General features: G+C 39.6%; 1 protein-coding gene across 12 annotated transcripts in view; it reads left to right on the top strand.

The window, feature by feature from the left end:
- KMT2C (lysine methyltransferase 2C) overlaps positions 1–20,382 on the top strand; it is a 200,558-nt gene that overhangs the window by 18,832 nt on the left and 161,344 nt on the right. Inside the window, exon 1 of one of the 12 annotated variants that reach the window (XM_075045151.1) lies at positions 539–777. The exons of 10 other annotated variants lie outside the window; for them this stretch is intronic. In XM_075045151.1, coding sequence (XP_074901252.1) covers positions 776–777 — 2 coding nt within the window. In that variant the 5' untranslated portion in view covers positions 539–775. Of the gene's footprint in view, positions 1–538; positions 906–20,382 lie in introns of those variants that run through there. One more of the 12 variants, XM_075045160.1, reaches the window with a different exon arrangement.

Below are 20,382 nucleotides of genomic sequence, written 5' to 3'. Positions count from 1 at the left end.
AAGGGAACCGGGGAGAGCTGCCCCCCCCCCCCCCGCCTCGCTCGGAAGGTGCTTCGAGGACAGGGGCGGACGGAGCGGGCGCTGCCGGCCTCCCCCGCCGCCTCTCGCCGGGACGCGCGGGGCCCTCGGGCCGCTCCGTTCCGTTCCGCTCCGCGGCGGCCCCCGGCCCCCTTCGGCGCCAGCGCCGCAGCGTCCCCGCCGCGCCTCGCCTCGCCGGGGGGCGCGGGGCGGGGGCCGGGGCGGTGGGAGCCTCCGGCGGGGGCGCTGCGCCTCCGGCCGCCGCCGCTCTGCTGCTGCTGCTGGTGCCTGGCTAGCGCAGGCGGCGCGGCGGACCCGGCTCCCGCTTCAGCACTCCGGTCCGCACATTGGCGGCGCCCGGCTGCGTCGGATCTACTTTCTCTCGCTCGGCTCTTTTTTTTTTTCCTTTTTTTTTTTTTTTCCTCTCCCCCCCACCCCCCCCTTCTTTCCCCTCCCCTCCCCTTCCCCTCCCCCTCCGCCCTCCTCCTCCTCCTCCTCCTCCGCCGGCGGCTCCAGCCTGGTTCGGGGAGGATCCCGGAGCCGAAGTTCCGAGGCGATCGGGGCTGTGGCGGATCGCTCCCCCCCGGCGGCGCCGCCATGGGGGCCCTCTAGAGCCGCCCGGCCGCGCCGAGGCCCCGGGGCAGCGGCCTGGGAAGCGCTCCTTACCGAGCGGCGGGGTCTGGCAGAGGAATATGGCTGATGTCGGGGAGTGCTGAGCAGTCGGTGTCTCCGCACGGCGCTGGGCTCGGGCCGTAACATGTAAATAACTTCTCTTTCCTCCGGATCGTACGGGCGGGCACCGATGCCAGCCCCTCCATTTTCCAGAGGGGATTTGTGAGAGGTTCCGCCGGGGCTGGGCTATGTCGCGCAAAACCAATTCGCCGGGGGTGAGTACGGTCTGTCGTTCAACTTCTTTGTATGGAAGGGCAAACTGTGACAGCGGTACGCGGCGATCCGCGGGGCGATGCCCTGGGGAGGGGAGGGGGGGGGGACACGGACACACGGGACGCGGACCTGCCGCCGGGACCGGGGCGAGAAACTTGGCCGGGGACGGACGGACGGACGGACGGACCCGGGCGCCGCTGGCGCTCGGGAGAGGGGCTGCTTCTAGGGCGTTTGGTCCGAAAAACCGTGCCCGAATTCGGACGTGGGTATGTAGGTTCAAGTTAGACGCTCAGTAGATAATCCTCGACCATTTTAAAAAAAAAAAAAAGGAGGGTGGGGGGAGGGTGGGGGTGGGAGAAACAACAAACACAAAAGCCCAGCTCGGGTCTGACCTGGGTTCTGCGAGCGGTCGTCTGGTCGTGTCTGCTCTCCCTTGGTGTGTGTACACCTATACACACACACACACACACACACACACGTGTGCCTGCACGGACACACACGTATTCTTTTAAAACGATGACTTTATATGGTTAGCTATAGCACAACTCTTTTTTTTTTTTTTTTTTTTAAGCACTTTCATTTCCTGGTGTGAATTCTGGAGTGATGGAAAATGAGATAGGATTAATTTTTCTTAAATATTTTGAAGCACTCCGTACACGCTATTTTTGAAAAGAGTGCCATTTTAATTTTGCATGGTTTCAAAGCGTACCTGTATGGTGGTAATTTCAGATGGTCCTCCCAGCTGCCGTTATCGGTAGTTCTAAATTAAAAGAAACAAAAAAGCGCTTTTAAAAATACACTGTGTTCCTAGGACATAATGGACGTTCACACCATCATATATGATGATTTTTGTATGAGCAGTGAGCAAATAGGTCATAAGTCAAAGTAAGTGTTATGTAACTGGCTGGCTTTAGCAAACTTGATACCAACTGTAAAGGAAAAGTCTTGTTTTGTTTTTGTTTTTTGATTTGGACAAAATGAGAGGCTGGCTGTACCTTTTTTCAGTGGGATTACTTTGTAGCAGCTTGATTTAAAAAAAACAAACACCCCAAAACCAAAAAAAAAACCAACCCACAAACCAAAACAACCTGTGCTTTAAAAATATAACTCAGTTAATCTGTGTGGTGTTTTGTATTTTTCTAAAAATCTGTTTCAGTCGTCTACCTAATTCTGGATCCTAAATACTAGATATTCACCAGTGAATCATTAGTTAATACTGTAACCAGATTCATTACGTAATTGAGAAACGTTCCTGAGTTAGTGTAGTTTTATTATTTAACTTCGCTGTTTTCTAGAATAGCGTTATTTGGCATAGTTAGAGTTCTTGAAAGAACTGAAGATCAGTATGAAAATAATTTGGGTTTTTTTGCATCTGAAGAAATAAAGCAGTAGTGGGTTAATACTCCTATTGCAAAACTGAAACAAGTAAGCAGACATTTAAAGGTTCTCGGCGACTATAAAATACTATGTATTGGAGTAAACAGTTACTAAGCTGGAGCTTGCATGTAGGGGTCTTTGTGCTTTTTGTACATCACAATGGTGTTAGTAGGTTGCGTTTGATGTTCCTGCACAATAAAATACACTTGCTACAGAAAAAAACCTGCAGCTCCCAGACTGTTTAGTGCAAATACTTTAACCATCTACTTGTGAGACAGACGGAGACAGGAGACAAGATACACTTTTCTCAGTGCTGCATCTATGCTAGCCATTCATTAATTTCACTGATGACTACTGTACATTTATTTTTAAAGTATTTGGTGGATGCTTCGTTTACTACTTTACTGTAAATGTACTTTCTCTTGATAATATACTTGGAGTTTGAGTATCTGTAATTTTTAATTGTTTGCCTCACTTGCAGGTCATCCTTGTAAACTATTTCATGACTCTACTCTTCTAATGTTGTATCTGTTCCGTGCTCTGTCGGCATTAAATCTAGATGCTTTTAGGGCAAAATACTCTTCATTCTTTTTTTGTGAGAATTGTTACTGAATTTTAGTATAATTATTTTGTCAGACTGCATACTCAGTTGACTTACATCCTTTTTTTTTTTTTTTTTTTTTTTTCCTGTATTATTCTTTCCCAAACAAAAACTCCTACAGAGTTTTGGCAAAATGTTCTTTGAGAGTTTTTGGGGGGAAGGCAAGGGGTGGCATTATCGTAATTTACATAATATGCCAGTAGAAAGTAGTTGCATCATGTATGCTTTCTTAATGTGACTGTTCATTAAACTTGCCTGAAAATGATCTCTGAAAGGTAAACGGCTGAGCTAAAATGAAAAGCAGCCATGTATTGATTCCTGCTTTTGTTTCAGGCTGAAAGGACCATTCAGTATGTGTTTTACAGGGTACTTCCAGCCTGAAATTTAGTCAGCTATTTAAAAATAATGGTAAAAGTATTCTTTTATCATCACTGCTCTCAAATCTTACAGCTTTGCAGCTCTGTTTTCGTGTTCTTAAAGTGTGGATAGAAAGCTCTTGGTATAGAATAGTATATACTTTGTATACCATTCAGTATAAAATATGCAACCCAAGTAGAAGGGAAACTGGCTCTGGAGTGTTGTCAAAAGCACACTCCAAACGAGCTGAAAGATACTTTTTTGTTTTATTTGGGCCATTCCAATTTTAGTAATTACTAAGGCTTCTGGAACCTCTAGGAGGTAGCGTCTTTTCAAAAAGAAGTATTAAACCCCAGTTTGACAGTGGGCCTTCAGCTAGTCTTTTATAATTCTGTCTTTCCTCTGTGAAATCCTTTTGGCATGTTGTGGTTCTCTGGCAGTATCCCAGCATGTGATATCACAGATATCAGATGTCTTCTTGCGATTTGTAGCATTTGCTGTGCCGCAGTGGTGCGCTCTGGGACGGCTTAGGTGAACCAGGAAATGTCATAGAAATTCGGTAGGGAAAGCGGTATGATAGAGAAACAGTCATGTAGTATTGGGAATAGGTGAGCGCCTTCTGTTTAAGAGTGTTCAAATCTTTGTGTTCGGTAATCTGATGTGGAACGTAGTCAGCAAACAGATGTGTCTTTTGAGTGGTCTTTACAGATTTTTTTTCCTAACAACTTAGATACAGATGCGTATCAAAATGAGTGACAGAACATCACAGTTAAGCTTTTTCCTTTTGAAATTTAAAAAATGGATCATAATTATGTGGCCTTGTTAGGATTTATTTTCATCTCAAAGTTGAGGTCCAGTGCCAGGCATAAGTAAGTATAGATGATACTGCACATATGGAGGATATTTGACTCCTCCATAAGATCTGTTGAAAGTTAGTCATAGCGTGTTGCATTTCTGTCTGTCTCTTCAGTGAAGTCTCCCTCTTGTCTGTATTCACTGTTGAAATGTTACACAGTAAGTGTGGTTTGTGCTGATGGCGCTTTTGTAACATAGCTAGAAAAGAAAAAGATTCCACATTGGCTACTTTGGCCCATGTTTTTATCCTGGTTACCAAGCATTGAAAGGTAAATACTTGAGTAAATTAGACACTCATGGAAGACGAAGGCATGGAAGAGGAGTCTGCTTGTGTATTTGTTTGTTTGTTTAGTCAGGACTTACAGTTCTTGGGTATAATTCTGTTTCAGCGATGAACTCTTTGTTTTCGATGGAACTCAATGTGTTCCTTCTAACCACAAACACTTCCTATGTCCATGTTGTTGTTACTCCAGATCTCCCTTTCTCTTTTCTTTTTTTCTCTCTTCTTTTTTTCTTTTTTTTTTCCTTTATTATGCTTATTTTTAATTTTCGTGCCCCAGTGCTGTAAAAAGAGAATGTAGATTGCTTTTTTTAAGACTCCATTTAGGAAAAAGTGCATGTGAGAGCAGGTTATTACTGCCTGGTTTATAGTTAGGCTTCTACCCCAAGCAGCTTATGATCTAAATTATACTCTTGCCCCCTGTTAGTGTCTTAACATCAAATTCCACAGGGAAAAATGTGACAAACTCTGAAATGGGCAGTTATGGAATAACTGTTTCATGGGGGATCTCTTTGAGATAGGATTAGACCAGGAGGAAGGAGCTGTGGTTTTTCCAGAATTCAGAAAACCTCAAGCAGAATTCTTATTTATGCTTATAGTTCTGCAGATATCAGATTTCTTTGAATCAAGTTACTTGTGAGGATATTGAGTTTGATGGAATTTGAAGGCTTTTTCCAAGCACGAGGAACAAGGTGCAAGGATGTGATGTAATTGGCAGAACAAAGAGAATGGGGCAGGGGGAAGGGATGCGGTGGATGGGACTATACAAGGACGGCATGTCTGGAGCAGTGAGAAGAAGGACCTAAGGTTAGAGCTTTATTTTAGTCACCTTGCGCTTCTGCTTGAGTTGGGCGATTTTGGCAGTACAGTTCTGTAGCACCATTGAGAATGAGTTTAACAAGCAAGAAGATACTCATGGTGGTCAAGGAGAATGATGAGGGAATGAGTCTAGAATGTTTTCTAATCTTTTCAAAGGTTACTCGATCTGGAACAAATAATAGAATGTGTGCTAGGTGTCACTGCTATGTCAGCCTTGCCTTGCCTTGCGTACAAAAGGTTTAGTCATAGTCATGGCAGAAGTCATTCATTATATGTTCAGAACTGTCGTAAAATGGAGGTCTGGACTGAACTGTAAGTACCCTTTTAACCTTTGACAGACTTTTCTTGTTTGAAAAATTTCACTTTGTCCTTATATTTTAGTAGAAGGCTGCACGTAGGAGTGGGTACAAAAGCACGGTGAAGGGCTTTTGGAAGAATCATGGGTTTGCAGTGATCAGAAGAGGGGAATCCAGAGTTACGGGAACGTAATCTTGAAGACGGGTGGAATGTTGAGGATGAGAAGCATAGACTTCAGTCTCTCTCTTTCACCTTAATCCATCTTGGTGCAGTAGCTTGTCTGTGCACAGTCTTTCTTTTCATGTGTATTTAACTATTTTTTCCCTTCCATTTGTCCCTTGTCATCTTCTGGTTTTGCCTTGTTAAAGGAAGCAGAGATTTTTAATTAAAGAAAAATAAACAGTTTAAAGAACGATATAAAGACAGTGTTATGCAGCTCCAGAAATAGCAGCTATTACAATTTGCAGTCTAGTTCTTGGAAGAAGAGAGTGATGGTGAGGAAGCCTGCAAGATTTCTGAGGTGGTTTGTGTGTGGATCAGGGTACAGTCTTGCATGAACAAATTCTTGAAACTGGACTGGGGAGGGGTCTGGCCTCTATATTTGGTTAGCTTATGTATTAGTCTACAAAATGTAAAATAATTAAATATATCTCCTCCTACTCCCCCCATATATTTGTCTTTGGGTAGTAAAATCCACCTAGAAGGATGTAGAATGTTTAACTATGAGGAGTTCATAAGTTAATCATTCTCTCTCTTTCATTTTCTGGAAACGCATGTAGCTATTGAATCTGTCTTGACGACCATGGTTCAGTTACTGAGATGGTTATGTCACTTTTCCATAGAAAGTTTTGGAATCCTAATGCTGAATCGGTGAATAGCTACTATTTTAGGCAGTTCTATTGCCTCCCTTGGGGATGTTTTGAAATGAGTTAACTTCTCTTTAGTATGTTACCGGAAAGCCAGAGTTTCTGAACTGTGGTGTATAGCCAGAAATTGCTATTGCCAGTTGTGACATCTGCTGCCATCGCCCCTGTTGATGAAGATTGTTTGCTACTGTTTCCTCTGGTGATAGCTGGGAGAAATGAAGGTTAGGGGGAGGTAGTTCTCCTGGTCATTGGTAGACCTACATACAGTTAATATATGTTATATTTATATATTTATTTGTTTTCCTATGGCTGCCTAATCTTCAATGTCTGCTGCTGACAGCTTCACTAGTACTAGGGAGGAGTTTTCATTATTGATGCCTCTGGACCACCAAATAAAGAACTGTCAGTGAATAAGTACTGTATGGATTCATTTAATTATTAATCAGGATGATAGGGTATTCTCTAAGGTACACAATTCTGTTTCAAAGACAACTGAAGTCCATAGAAAGTTTTCCGTTGAAATAAAAGTCATGAGTAAATGATCATCAGTATAAGAAAGAATTTGATAGTACAGTCCATTCTGTATCTACAGTTTTGAATAGTGCTAACCGATTGCCGCTCTGTGTGATCAGAAAGCATGGGGAACAGGACGCTTTAGAAACAATGAACCAGGCATTGCAGAATAGTTTTTTGTTCTTCAAATTTCAAGAAAACATGAGACTAGTTTTCTGTCAACTTAGATTTTGTGAAACAGTGCTAAGCTGAAATCATAATAATTATAAATTGCATAAACTTGTTCTTGATTTCCGTACCATTCTTTGACTGGTCAATTAGTCATGTCTTACTCTCACTGCTTCCAGATACTGACAAGAATCACAGTTCTGTAGTGTGTAGAGAAGAAAAATCGAAGGGCATGTCTAGGCCACTTGGCGAGAACTGGGCTTATTTGATTGTCGTCTTCCTGAGCTGGATGTGTATTTCATGCCTCTTGAGACCCAGCCTACTGTCTAATATACAGTTTCATCAAACACACAGTAGCATCATAAGCACTGATATTATGTGTTAAATTTTATCAGAGCGATGTAGGGCTGAATAATTTTGCACCTAGGACTCCACATCCTATCCTTGTCCTTCTCACCATCTCCTGGGCCAGAATTTTCAGGCCAGGAAGCAGATGAAGAAGAGCTACTTTTTGGCTCTCCTGGTAAGTAACATAGATTTGTAGGAGACTTTTTCTGGGGAAGACTGTCCTGAAGATCTTCTTTGTAATAGAAAAGCCAGTTATGGTTGTAGTCTCTTCAGCAGGTTGTAAGGGTAATTTTTTCAGACTGCTCTGTAGCATCCTCTGAGCTTGAAATTATTTGTGAGGAGTTTGAAAGGTGTGCCGTAGTGGTATAGTTAGGGGCAGAAAAGCAGCGGTGGGGGTGTTATTTCTGTTAAGGCTATAGAAGAAGCAAGGATGGGGACAGTGATTGCATCTTTCGTAAAACTGTTGTAGCTGGGTAAAACAGGTGAGCTTTTAGGCACGCATAAGGAAATACATGCTGCTTTTTCACAAAGTGCCTAGCTGCCTCATAAGCACTTAATGTCAGTACAGAAAGCACCTTCTGCATCTGGAGTCCAAAATGTTTATAGAATCTTTTCAGTGGTTGCAACCTATACTGAAAGAAGACATATCTTGAAATAATTTGTCCTGGATTCTCCTTTCCAGTCCTTCCAAAAGCTTTCTAAGCCTGCTAAACTTAGCAGAAGCAAACTTTCTGCAGGTCATCCTATACCCAGATTGTACGTGAGCAGTGAAAGTGAAATTTGCCGACAGAGCTCCATCACCACCCTGGTACATGCACTCCAAGACAGAATCACCCACATTGCAGGATTCTGCATAATACACTTTGTCTTTTACCAGATTTCCTCAAGAATATTCACCACATCCTCATGTAAAGTGGTTGGATGAAATAAAGCAACTTTTAGGTATGAGGATGAACTTGCTCATTGTCAGTGAACACCAACTGTTTCTCATAAAACTCTATCCTTAACTCTTTGGTCCTGGTATTCAAAGATGCATGCCAAATTTAATCAAAAAGATGAGCCTGGGTACTGAAAATTAGGACTTGTGGGATGGTCGAAGTCATGAGCCTGAGAAACTACAAAATACAATCATATTCTTAATATCTTCCCTGCAGCCCTACCTTAAAGTTCACCTCACATTGTCTTCCACAGATAATAAGTTGCCTTTTACTCCATATCTTTTCGTAAGATGGTTGTCCTCTTGGGACCTTTCCCTCAGCCCTCTCTACAAGCAGTGTCTACGTGTCTTCTCAGATAGGTTCACAGCTTTAACTTCAAAGACTGGGGAATCTGCATAGTATTCAAATAAGAGCTTTTGTGTCCAGGAGCTTGTTTGTTACTTAACTCTATTACTTGATCCAGGGCGGGGGGCAAAGTAAACTCCTCCTAATCTCTCTCCCTAGTCTTTTAACTGACCATATGAAGCAAAAAATTACAGATTCCCTGCAAAAAGTAAGGTTAGAATGCTGGTATACTAGGATTGGATATTACTTCAAATAAGAAGGTAGCAGCAAAATGTCACCTAACTTTCTTCAGTGACATCACATGTAAGCTTAGGTTATTTCTGAGGCTGTGCAAGGTATTTGGTGACTTAGGAGAACCCATTGAGCTGCCAGAAGAACTTAGTGTTGCCTAAATACAAGAAAAGTAGGTGTTTTTGACTGTGACAGCATCTTGTTGAAAAGCATGATTGTATGACATGAAGCTTGCTGTTCCTGAGGTTTGGTTGGTTTTTTTTTGTTTGTTTGTTTTACTGTGGTAGATAATAACTGCCTGACTAAGGAATAAGGCTTATATATGCCACTTAGTAAAGTCTTTTCAATACAGCATGGACAAAGATCCTAATAAGCCATCTACTGAATGGGAAGGTATATAGAATGCTCAGACATTTTCTTTGCTTTTCCTGCCCCCCTCTGCCTCCCACCATGCAGAACTGATTCTCTGTAAGACTGCATTAGAGTCTCTGGACACCAGAAATCATGAACAAGTCTTTGGAGGAATGAAACTTTTATAAACCACTAAAGGCTACATAATTGCATGTTCACTGTTCACAGTTCAGGATGTTGAATACCAGGCTGGAAATGAAGGTTAGTGTTGTTAAAGATCAGTCTTCAGGTGTGACAGTAATTTGGGCAATATGATGAGCTTTGTTTTCCTAGCTCTTGGTTCAGAGACTGCTTGTAAGGTAATACGGAGAAATACCTGTTTCACAACAGCAGCTATACTGGGTCAGATCAGAGATCTGTATGTCCTATAGTCATGTTTCCTGCAGTGGCTAATAGCAGATTCCTAGGAAGGAAAATAAGAAAAGAGTGATTTTTTTAATGCTACTTTCCTGAACCATCAATTGTGGAAGTTTGGGAAAGAATTGTGGGATTTCTGGAGTCAAGGATGGTATCTCTGTGTTAGATCTGTTGAGCGTTAGGCATCTCCTTTGAATGTGTCCAGCCTCGATCACACAAACTTTCCCCATGCTGAGCATGGAGTACCACAGTTGAACTGCATATTGTGAGAAGAACAGCTGGTTTTACTTGGGATTTTCTTGAACCTTCTACCTACTAGCATCAGTGCCATGTAGTACGTGTTGGAAGAGACAGTAAATGCTAATTCTGTGATCACCTTTTCGGTGTGAATTGTGATTATAATTATCAAGATGCATGAAAATGTATGTGTGGGAAAAACAGACTGTGTACTTTTCAAAGAGGTGCACAAATACCAAAGACCTAGTTGAGAGCACCGGGTTACATCAGTGAAAATTTATTTAAACTGAAAAAATTGTGTGTATGCAATGGGACTGCTTTTTGAAGGCATTAAGAGACAAATGGACTCCAAAAGCAGGATGTCTGGACTATTAGCAAGTTTTCTCATCGTTCTTAGGGTGGTACATTTTTTCACTTTTTGCAGCCTTAAGGAATTGTGGGATCTTGTTTTCTGATGTTAAATGTCTATATTACATAGCTTAGGTTTTGATTCATTCTGTTAGTTAAATAATATTTGTATCTGTATGATTAACCTGTTTTATGTATACCATAAATGGACTTAATTATTCAGCAGATTATGTTTCCTGGTAGAACTGGTTATTGGTAAGTTAAGGTTTCACACTTGATAATACTGATGTCTGTGGATTTACAGATCTTTAAACCCCCCAGTGTATTAATACTGTTTATCAACCAAAGCTGCTGCAGCTTTATTTATTTTTCCTTCCTCAAGGGTACTGTAGTGGCCAGTTTGAGCATTAGCCACCAAATGCCAAGGTGGCTGTATGGTAACTGCAGCAGCCTTTCAGTATCTAATGGACCAGGTCACGTGCAAGCCCTCATTAAAATATGATTAAAGTATCCCCTTTTGTTTGTTAGATGGAGCCAAGCCCATGCTTTGCGCTGGACCCTCCATTATGTTTGTGCTGTGTGTTTTGAATTTGTGAGGCTGATTGTTCGCCACCCCAAACCCCAGCCTCATTGAAACCTCTGCTGAAGATGCACTGCGTTCAGCTGCCTTTCCGTTATTCATCTCTCCTCTTACATCAACTGGTGATTAAATGCGAGTAAATGAAAATGGTGTCTGCTTTCATTTAAAATGTAGTCTTCTAAAGACAAATATGAAATATGAAGCTCCTGTTGACTGAGGTCTCTTGTTTTCCTATACCTCTGCTTTTTAACTGTCAAAGACTGTTCTTTTTTTTTTTCTTTTTAATTTCATTAATAAGCTAGTCTTACAGTTAGAGAACCAGCGTAAATTATGTTTGTAATTTGCCGTGACCACCTATGGTAGTACATAAATAATGAGAGAATAACAAAAATGACTAAATTTAAAAAATCAAAAGGATTTAGTTATGCTTTCTAAGACAAGTGTTCTTATCTTGTCTGGAAGTAGAAAAAACTGGGCTGTTCTTCAGGTTTATGTTTCGTGAAACATGGAAATCAGTATGCTTCAAGCTCAAAGACTCATAGCATGAATCGACAAATCTAATTTGTATCTTTGATCAGGTATAGCCTTGACAGTACCTATGGAAAGCATAAACTTAACAGAAAGATGGTATAGTTGATCAAGTCCTATGATCAGCATAAATGACTGGAGAGGGACAGCTGACTTCCTGTGGTCACTGGAATTTGAGCAAACGAAGAGTATTATTTCCAAATCAATGTGTTGCAGAAGAAGGGATAGAAAATGCTATATAAGTTCTTAGATCTGGCTTTTCTTTTGACACTCTGTGAAATCAGATGATTTGGCACTCGTAACTACTGTGGGTAAGAGGCGTTTATAAGAAATAAAATAAAATGTATATGTGGCAGTGGTGGGGGAGGTGTATGTTCTGAAAACATCTGAGATGCTGGAAAGTGTGTCCCCAGTGGGAAAGAGAAATTGCATAGCTGGCACAGAGGCTTGCTTCTTATGCATATGTGGCCATATTTAGAAAAGGATCAACACTAGGAACTGAATTATTAGAGAAGTGAGTGGCTGGAGGGATTGAACATAAAGGAAATTATTTCCATCTTGCTTGTTTGTTTGAATTTGGCCAGACGATACTGTGGGAGGGTTGCTAACTCCAGACTAGCTGCCTGTGTAAAGTGAATCTTGAGATGAGTTTCGGAAGGTAAATGTGTGTTTGATTTAAAGCTCCACAGCTGCTGTTACCTGGGTTTGTACATGGCTGCCTTCTGCCTGCAGGTGGAAGATGAACAGGCATGAATGAAAATGACCCTCGACTTGTCAGCCTGGTCTGGAAAGACGTGATCCAACACTTGATGGGGCAAAGTGTAGGATGCTTGTGCTGTATGTAGTGCTGTGGGAAGCTTCTGGTTTCTAGTACATCTTGCAAACATTCATGTGTATGTGTAAAGCAAACAACAGCCAATTAAAAAAAAAAACCAAACCAGCACATTTCAAAGAAGTTATATATAAAAAAGCTGTCTTACTGGCAAATACTTGTCAGTATAGTAGTATAGTTCATTACAATTATTTGCACCTATGTGGCAGTTTTTAGTTTATTGTGGTTTTGTTGCAGTACAACAGATTATCTGAATAAGTAAATACAATTTTGGGGGGATCAAAACGACACTTCTAAGGAGATAGCCAGAAGGAATGCTTTCAACGATTTTAGGAGCAGTTAAACTCCCCCTCCCCTGCCCACACCCCCACACCCCCCCCTTTTTTTTTTTTAAGAAGGGATTCTTTTTGTTTCACTCATCAAGACTCATTTTGAAACACTTATTTTTCTTGTTTTGGCAAAATAGTTGATGAGCGCAACTGGCAAGGAATGGACATGGAGCAACAAAGAATTTCTGTCTGGCTAAAAACTGTATTCGAGGCCATCTTGGAGCACTTTGTGAACTAGAGTAGAAATTCTGTGTAAGAAAGGCCATTCAAGTTAAGTTGCACATTTTCCTCCCCCAAAATTAGCATACCAGAATACTTTATTGCAGAGTGTTTAGAATACTTTGTACAAGAAATAACACTAAGTTGAAGATTGCTAACTGAGGATCTGTAATGATGCCAAATGACTTTTTTTTTTTTTTTTTAATGAAAGCTTTGTATACATAACAGGATGAGTCATCACTGGAGAGTTCTGAAAGTGTTTGGCATCCCGAAGAATCCTTTTGTATGTCTCTGCCGCACAAAAAAAGTATTTTTGTCGTGAAACTCTGCCTTAAGAAGTATTGCAATAACTGGAAGCTTTAAGGGAGGGTTTTCTAATGTGGCTTAACTCTTGACTTTCTATTATTGTTTTAAAAATATTTTGGTATTCTTAGATCTTCCTGAATAATAGGATGAAAATTTCTAAGTAGTTTGTTGGCTGTTAATTTTTTTAAGATGTGGCTTCAGACATACTTCTTTTATAAATTTATTTTTAAAAGTGTGTAACAGGAGCTTGACTGTTTTCCTTAGCTTTAATTCAATCTGGTTGTAGGAAAATACTGTAACAAATTTTGCTTTATTCAAACAGGGTTCCTGTTGTAAACTGGTAGTAGCTGCTTATCCGAGTCACATTTATTTTAAGTACATTTAATACAGTTGTCATGTAGAAGAATTGGTTGGCCTTGGTAGTTTCTGTTGTGTCTCTTAAGAAACCAGTATCTTATAAAGCTAAAAGTTTTTCTTCTGTGTGTTAAGAACATCAGTACTTGCTTTCCTTACTCAGAGCAACTGCTTGATAAAAAGAAACAGAAACCTTTCTTAGCGTTTAAGGTGATTGTAAGGAGCATATGAGACCATCATTGTATTTTGCCCATGATTTTTCCTAATGATGCGAAACCCAGTTCGTATAATGTTCAAGTATGTGCAAGGTAGCAGAGATTGAATTTTGCAGCTGGTGTAGTAGGGTAGCAAATTTATTTTTATCTGAGATCTTTAGGAATGTATGAAATTTTTCAGGGTTTTCTTCCCCCTGATTCATTCTTCAGCAGTATATCTTCTAAGACGTGTTGTAATTAATTTTAAAAAATCAAAGCCATTGATGGATTCTTTCATGCCTTGTAGTGATGATGCAGAGATATTTATTAGGTATTACATTTAACAGTTTTAGTTTTTGTGATTTCTTTTGAATAAACCTGAATATGAATTTTATGGCCAAGGAAAATTGAAAAAAAAAAAAAAAAAAAAAAAAGAACAATTATTCAGAACAAGAATTCATGAAGAAATCTACAGAATTTGTAGTTTTTCATCCAGGAAAAAAAAAAAGCTTTCATAATCATATAGAATTGTATAGGCTTGTAATCCAAATTTTCTGAAGGATACTGATAACAGAAAGCATAAAAGGCACAAGGGCTTCCAGACAGTTCTTGAAAAAGAACATAGGTTAATTACTCAGCACTGCACATGCAAGCGTGATAGTTTTGAGTCAGGCTCTTGGACTCATGTATTTTTATTTTACTGTGCACATCCAAGGCTAAGCATTTAAACAGTTATTTCATTTGATTTGGAAGTGAAACAACAGAAATTTATTTAGCTAATAAAGTTTGTATTTGGTGATAGTTTTTATTTAAGCTTAAAATTAGTTCAGTGGCATTGCTAAGCAGTGCTTTTTAATGGTAGAACACTTTTTTCTGTGGTTTTTTTTTCTTTAAGTTGAAGTTCTTATGCTGTGTGTTACCAACTTAGTGTTATTCTATAATAAATTAAATGTTGGATCGTGCTGATGTGGGGTGTGTCTAGTGAGACTGAAGCCCTAGTTTGTGTTTATTTTTCAAGCGAAGCTAAACCCTAACTTTTGATTTCATTTTTGGAAGAGGTAAACCCTCAACATATCTGCAAATTGGGCCATAGAATTGGATATAAGAAAGTAAGGCATTGGGGTGTGTCTGTATTTAGGGAAGGTAAAATTTTTGGTGTTGTTATTAATTTTATGTTTGCCTGGCATCCTTTCAGAGCTCTTACTGGGAGGATCTCTACTTCAAAATACTGTACTTCCTCCAACAAAACATTATTTCCAGCTGTTGAGATGAAGAAAGTTTCCCTTGGGGACATTGAAGCAACCATGTTACCTTTACCGTAGGATCCAGATGTGAAAAAGAAAACCACTATTTGTTCCTCTATCAGATGACTTTATGTGCTTGTTTTGCAGCTTGTAGGCCAGAACATTGGTGCCTGAAACTTCTGGGTATCTTAGATTTTCTCCCAAGTTGAGAACTAAAGTATCCTAGAATATCCATTTTCCAATAGGCTGAATGCTGCAGATTCTGGATGCTGCTGTAGCTTTCTTAGATTTGCAGCAGAAAAGCATTTCCAGTAGAATCTGTCATTGAAAAGGAACAAAGATAGGTGGAGAAAAGGTGGTGAAGGTTATTGAAGGTTTCCCACCTCATCACTTCTGATGAACTGTTCTCTGGTAATTTACCTACCCGTGTTTTTTTAGTAATGGAAACTTTCTAGTTAGCTTTATATTTACAGGGCATTTAAGGCCACGATTCCAGAGATCTGTTCTGCTGGCAGCAGTGACTTAGGCAGTTGCCTTTTATTGCAGCTGCTCAGCCCTGTTCCTCTGCCAGTGCAACTGCTAGCATGCCTGCGTGGAGAACCTGGCTGCGAACTCGCTTGTGACAGTATAACCTCGATTTGTAAAGGGTATGTGCGGCTTAGGTGTTACTTCAGGTGAATATTTGACCATTGTCCAAGTCCTGTTAGTTTTACTTTGACCTGTGCTAGCTTTTTGTATAAAGGTATTTTTCATATTTGTAGATTCTCATAGTAAAATCGTAGTGTTCAGAGAAGCGTTGCTTTTAAAAGGGAGAGGTTTCATCAGTGGCAATTGGTTTGAAAATAAAGTGTATTGGGTTTAAAAAATTATTATTTTTTTTTGACCTAGTATACTTTTTTAGCTTTGAGGACAATGTTTCCTTTCACTTTCTATGGTACAGTTTTAAATTGGTAAACTTGTGCTTTTATCATATTTTTCTAGTTAACAGGATTCTCGAAAAAGTTTTAGATCTTGTACAATTTTAACCTTTGTAAGTAATTTGAGATTTAAAATGGTTCAGATATGCAGAAAAAAAAGACAAGATTTGGTACAGTATTAACACCTTTTATCATGTCAGTAATGTACAGGAGATTGAGTGTCTCCTATTGTGCCTACATCTGTTTCACTTGCCAGTAAACTAAACCTTCCACCAGTCAAGGCCTGCCATGTCTAGGCTACATGCTCATCAAATTTAAATTTTGAAAATAATACTGTTATTCAAAATTACCTTAGTACTTTTCAAAAGTTGAGATCCAGGAACCCAGCTTTGGGTTATCTTTGTGAGAATTTTCTGCAAAAAAAATAGATTTCTCAAGATAACAACAACAAAAAAATTGCTCAAGATAACAGCTGTCTAAAGAATTTGTGTTGTGATGTGTTAGTGCTGAGCTTTTAAAGATGAGAAAATAAGTGTTAATAATTCATGTATTTTACTTATGGTACTTGCAGCACAGTTTACAAAATGATAGGTAGAGGTACTCTGTAAATGTTTTGTGGAAATTTGACTTGAAAAATCAATACAAATTGAGCTGCAATTCCAGGGCTTTTGAACCTGCTTGTATCCAAGAAACAAGCAACGAAACCCATCTAAAAGATTGGAGCTGGATAGAAATAGTTAACGCCAGACTGTAGGGATTAGTGTTGGGTTCAGCCTTGCTGTTGTTAATGAGCTGGAAGAAGGCGGAAGGAGCAAGCTAATGGTATTGACAGACAGTATGGAGGTAAATGGGTTTGTCAACACAAGGAGAGAGAAAATGAAGAGGAACATAGGTTAGGAATAGACAAAATGCGGAAAAACGAGGAGGAGGTTCCCCGCCAACCTCCTCTAACAGATGAAACAACTGCTATTGAGCCAGGCAGGGCTGATGGGTTTTCCAAACACTGCGCTGATGAGAGAGAGAATCTCGCAATAAAATAATGCTGAAAGGGGACAGCAGACAAATGAATGTTTTTTACAGATCGTCTTTTAATTACCTCAAATATGTTATGAAGATGAATGCGTTACCATTTGTGATGCAGCTAGACTTTGTGATGGTATGAACAGGCACGTCCACAGGATAGTGCTGCTTTGAGACAACAGTTAATGCTCACACCTAAGTTTAGATAAAATGCGTCATGGGTGGGGCGAAGAGTGTGGTTGGTGAAATGTAGTAGTTAAGAATTTAGCATATTTAAAACTAGCAACTTCCTATTTTTATATAGAAAATATTAACCTATTTTACCTTGTAGATGGTGGTGTAACGGTAACTGTGCCTTTTAGAGATTTTTTTCTATATTCTAGGAACTTTGAAAACAAAATTAGAGAGGGTATTTTTATAAAATACCGTTCTCTAGAAATTATCTCTGTAGTGCACAATGGATGAAAACATGTAATAGTTATTATCATTCTAAGTAAATAAATAAAATTATCCACTGTTGAACTGTCCCAAATGTAACCTCAGCTGCTCTGCAGACACAGACATCGAGACTAGACTAGCAGCATTTACCAGCTGTGTGTAAGAGCTACACTGCACGTAAAGGGATTTCACATTTTATTATGTGGGAGGGATGATGTCAGTTTGGTTGATTATGCCCCTTTCAAGCTGCTGTGATAATTACCTGCTTGTTACCAGAAGTGTCGAACCCATTTTCAGTTCTTGTTTGCTTTTACTGTCATGCCCTAATTGCTACATAATTTTGTCCCTGCCAATTACTACCTTGGAGTTGAATTTTACAGTGAAAAAGTTACAAGAAGCAATAAAGTAATTGTTTTTTATATCTCATAATTTCAATAGAATATTTTAGTATGCTACAAAGTATATTGAAAAACATGCTGCTCACTTCTGTGAGATGGTGAAATCCCATGGTTCCCACTAAATTCACGAGGATGTAGAAGGCGCAACTTTTTGGGAGAGCAAGTCCCTTGTGATTGAGATGGCTGTAGTACATGCCTTGATGGTTGAATATACAAAGATAAAGAGCTGTGGAGAATTGATGGCTTCTAACTTTTTATTTTGTAAATAAATGTATTTACTACATTCTTTAGAGGCTTTGGTATTCTTGCTCTTATTCCTTCCCTTCCTTTTCATCCCATCTTTTATCCACTGTGTGAGTTTTAGAAGTTGCCTTTGATGTACATATTAGTTCATCTGATGTGAGCCTTTATCCATAGTTTTCTATAAAGATGTAACATAAATGGATTTCTTTAAAGGTGTTGAGCCTAACAGTGTTTTATATTCTGATTAAAACTATTTGTTTAAATTATTCAGTGGAATAAAGCCTACCGTAATTGGGTTAAGAGCTGGCTGACCAAGCACTTTGTTGTCTTTGGGAACTGTCATTGCCTTGCTTTGGGTTTTTTGGTTGGTCCTCCAGCAATAAAGTCTGGTATTAGTCATTATTAATAACAATTACTACTGGTGAAATCTGTATATGGAATGACGTGGATGAGCATAGGGAAGAGGCAAAAGTGGGATTTGGATTAAGCACAGTTAAACAAAATGCTCTTCAGAAAAAGTAAGAGGGGTGGTGTCACCATGTAGAGGTGTGGGATGGGGCTACAGTCTGGAAAGGATCATTTCTGGAAAGAGATTTAGAGTGTGGGATGTTTGTGGCTGTGTCCTGTAGCTCTCTTTGTCGCAGAGATTGTGAGATGGGCTGCTGCCATTTTAATGTGATTCAGATACCCACAATTGAAGGACCGAAATGTTGGGAAGAAGTCATGAAGTGGACCAAAGATTGTAGAAAGCTTGGAGAAAATCCTTTTGGTGAGGAAGGTAAAGGTGCTCAGTCTGTTAGGTTATGGGAGAGTGGGGAATCCAAACCCTAAACCTAAGTAGTGGCTTGATTACAGTGGATAATGTCTCCAGCAGAGAAAATACTGAGTTCTTAAGGGTTCCTTCATGTAACAGGAAAAGGTACAACAAAAGCCAGGGGTGGAAAACTGAAACCAGAGAAGTTCACGTAGGCAATGAGCATGAATTCATAAGGAGGAACAAATGACAAAGGGTATGGCAAAGTGAGAGCCTTTCTGAAAGATGGGCTTCAATCAGTTACAGTTATTGAGTGATATTTATGGATATTAGACGCGCGTGATAATGATTCTGGCATTGTACCCAGTGAGTCTGTGAGCCGTTAGACTTCTGTTTTGATAGCACTCTCTTTAGCAGCTTTTTCATGGATGGTGTAATAAAGGTTGAGTATCTTTGTGGTCGAAGATTCTTTTCTAATTGATCTTTAATACATTAATCGCAAAATACAAATAGTTTGTAAGATTCAGAGGACATAGTATACCTCAATTATAATTCTTCTGTCATCATGAAGGCTTTCAGATAGTTTAAGGAGACATTTCGGTGTGCAATAATACAGAAAAAAAAAATTACACCAAAGTAATACTGTAAGAAAAGTTAATGATTTTATTGCTGAAATTTCTGCGTGGCCAAACTGTGAAATAGGCCCTGCTCTGTCCTGTCATGATACCAAGTACTGGGGTAAATCTGAGTAGCCTTAGGGCTGCCGTAAGTTATGCCTAGCCATGTGTTGTGCTTCCCTGGCTGTGTCATCTTTACAAGTGGTTGCAAGCATAGCTATTTCAGAGCTGCTCTACCAGCTTTTGATACCTGGAAGTACTTCTGAGAGGTTTGATTAAGATAATTTTTGAGGCTATGTGGTCTGGTGAGTAGAACTGAGTTTTCATGCTGTAAATGTTAATTAGAAACATATGTATATATGTAAAAAGCAAGCTGAAATAAAAGTATAAATACCTAAGAAGCTGTCATTCCAGAAGGTCTATGCTCAGAAAAGATCAGGTAAATATACAAATAGTCCCATTATAAATCAGCTTCAGCATCATTTCTGATTATCTTCATGACTTTTTTTTCTGGTGGGCTCTGAAAAAAGTTATGGAGTGATTCACATTGTAATTTCCAAATCCTTTTAGACAGCATCACTTAGTCACCAAAAGAAGCTTCAGTTGCTTTATTCCTTCTCCTCCTTCTCAAGCTATTCTTTCCTATCATTGCTCTTCTGCCTTGCTGCTTCCAGCACAAACGTTCTTGAACCTTTAATGAATGAAATAGGATAACTGATCTGGATGATAATTAGCTATGTTTTGCAGTGTATAAATGCAATCTGTGTTAATTCTTAGGCTTTAACATTATTTCTATGTCTTCAGGTTAGCATGTTTGAATCTTGAACATTTTTGGCATTTTTCTCCATACTGAACATAATTTTGAGAATTAATTTCCTATTACCTTAAAAACACATTTCCTTGCCTGTTTAAACTGAGGATATCTGTGGAACTGGAGAGAAGTCGCAGAACTTGAGGACCTTTTGCAACTTGCAGTGCAGTAAATGGAGTAATCTTACTGCTTGCGTGTCCTTGGATGATGGCCTCAAAGGAACTTGACCTGGAGGTATCAGTTGGTCCTCTTGGATGACTTCCATTGTAGTAGTTGCTGTAACAAGGTTCGCTGGATACGTGCCCCTATCGTGTGACACAGATACAATTTTGTTTATAACTCTGACC

The sequence above is a fragment of the Buteo buteo genome, chromosome 2 (assembly GCF_964188355.1).
Source record: "Buteo buteo chromosome 2, bButBut1.hap1.1, whole genome shotgun sequence".
Classification (NCBI taxonomy): domain Eukaryota; kingdom Metazoa; phylum Chordata; class Aves; order Accipitriformes; family Accipitridae; genus Buteo; species Buteo buteo.
The sequence above is the reverse complement of the archived record's forward strand: the minus strand, read 5'-3'. Positions and strand labels throughout refer to the sequence as shown.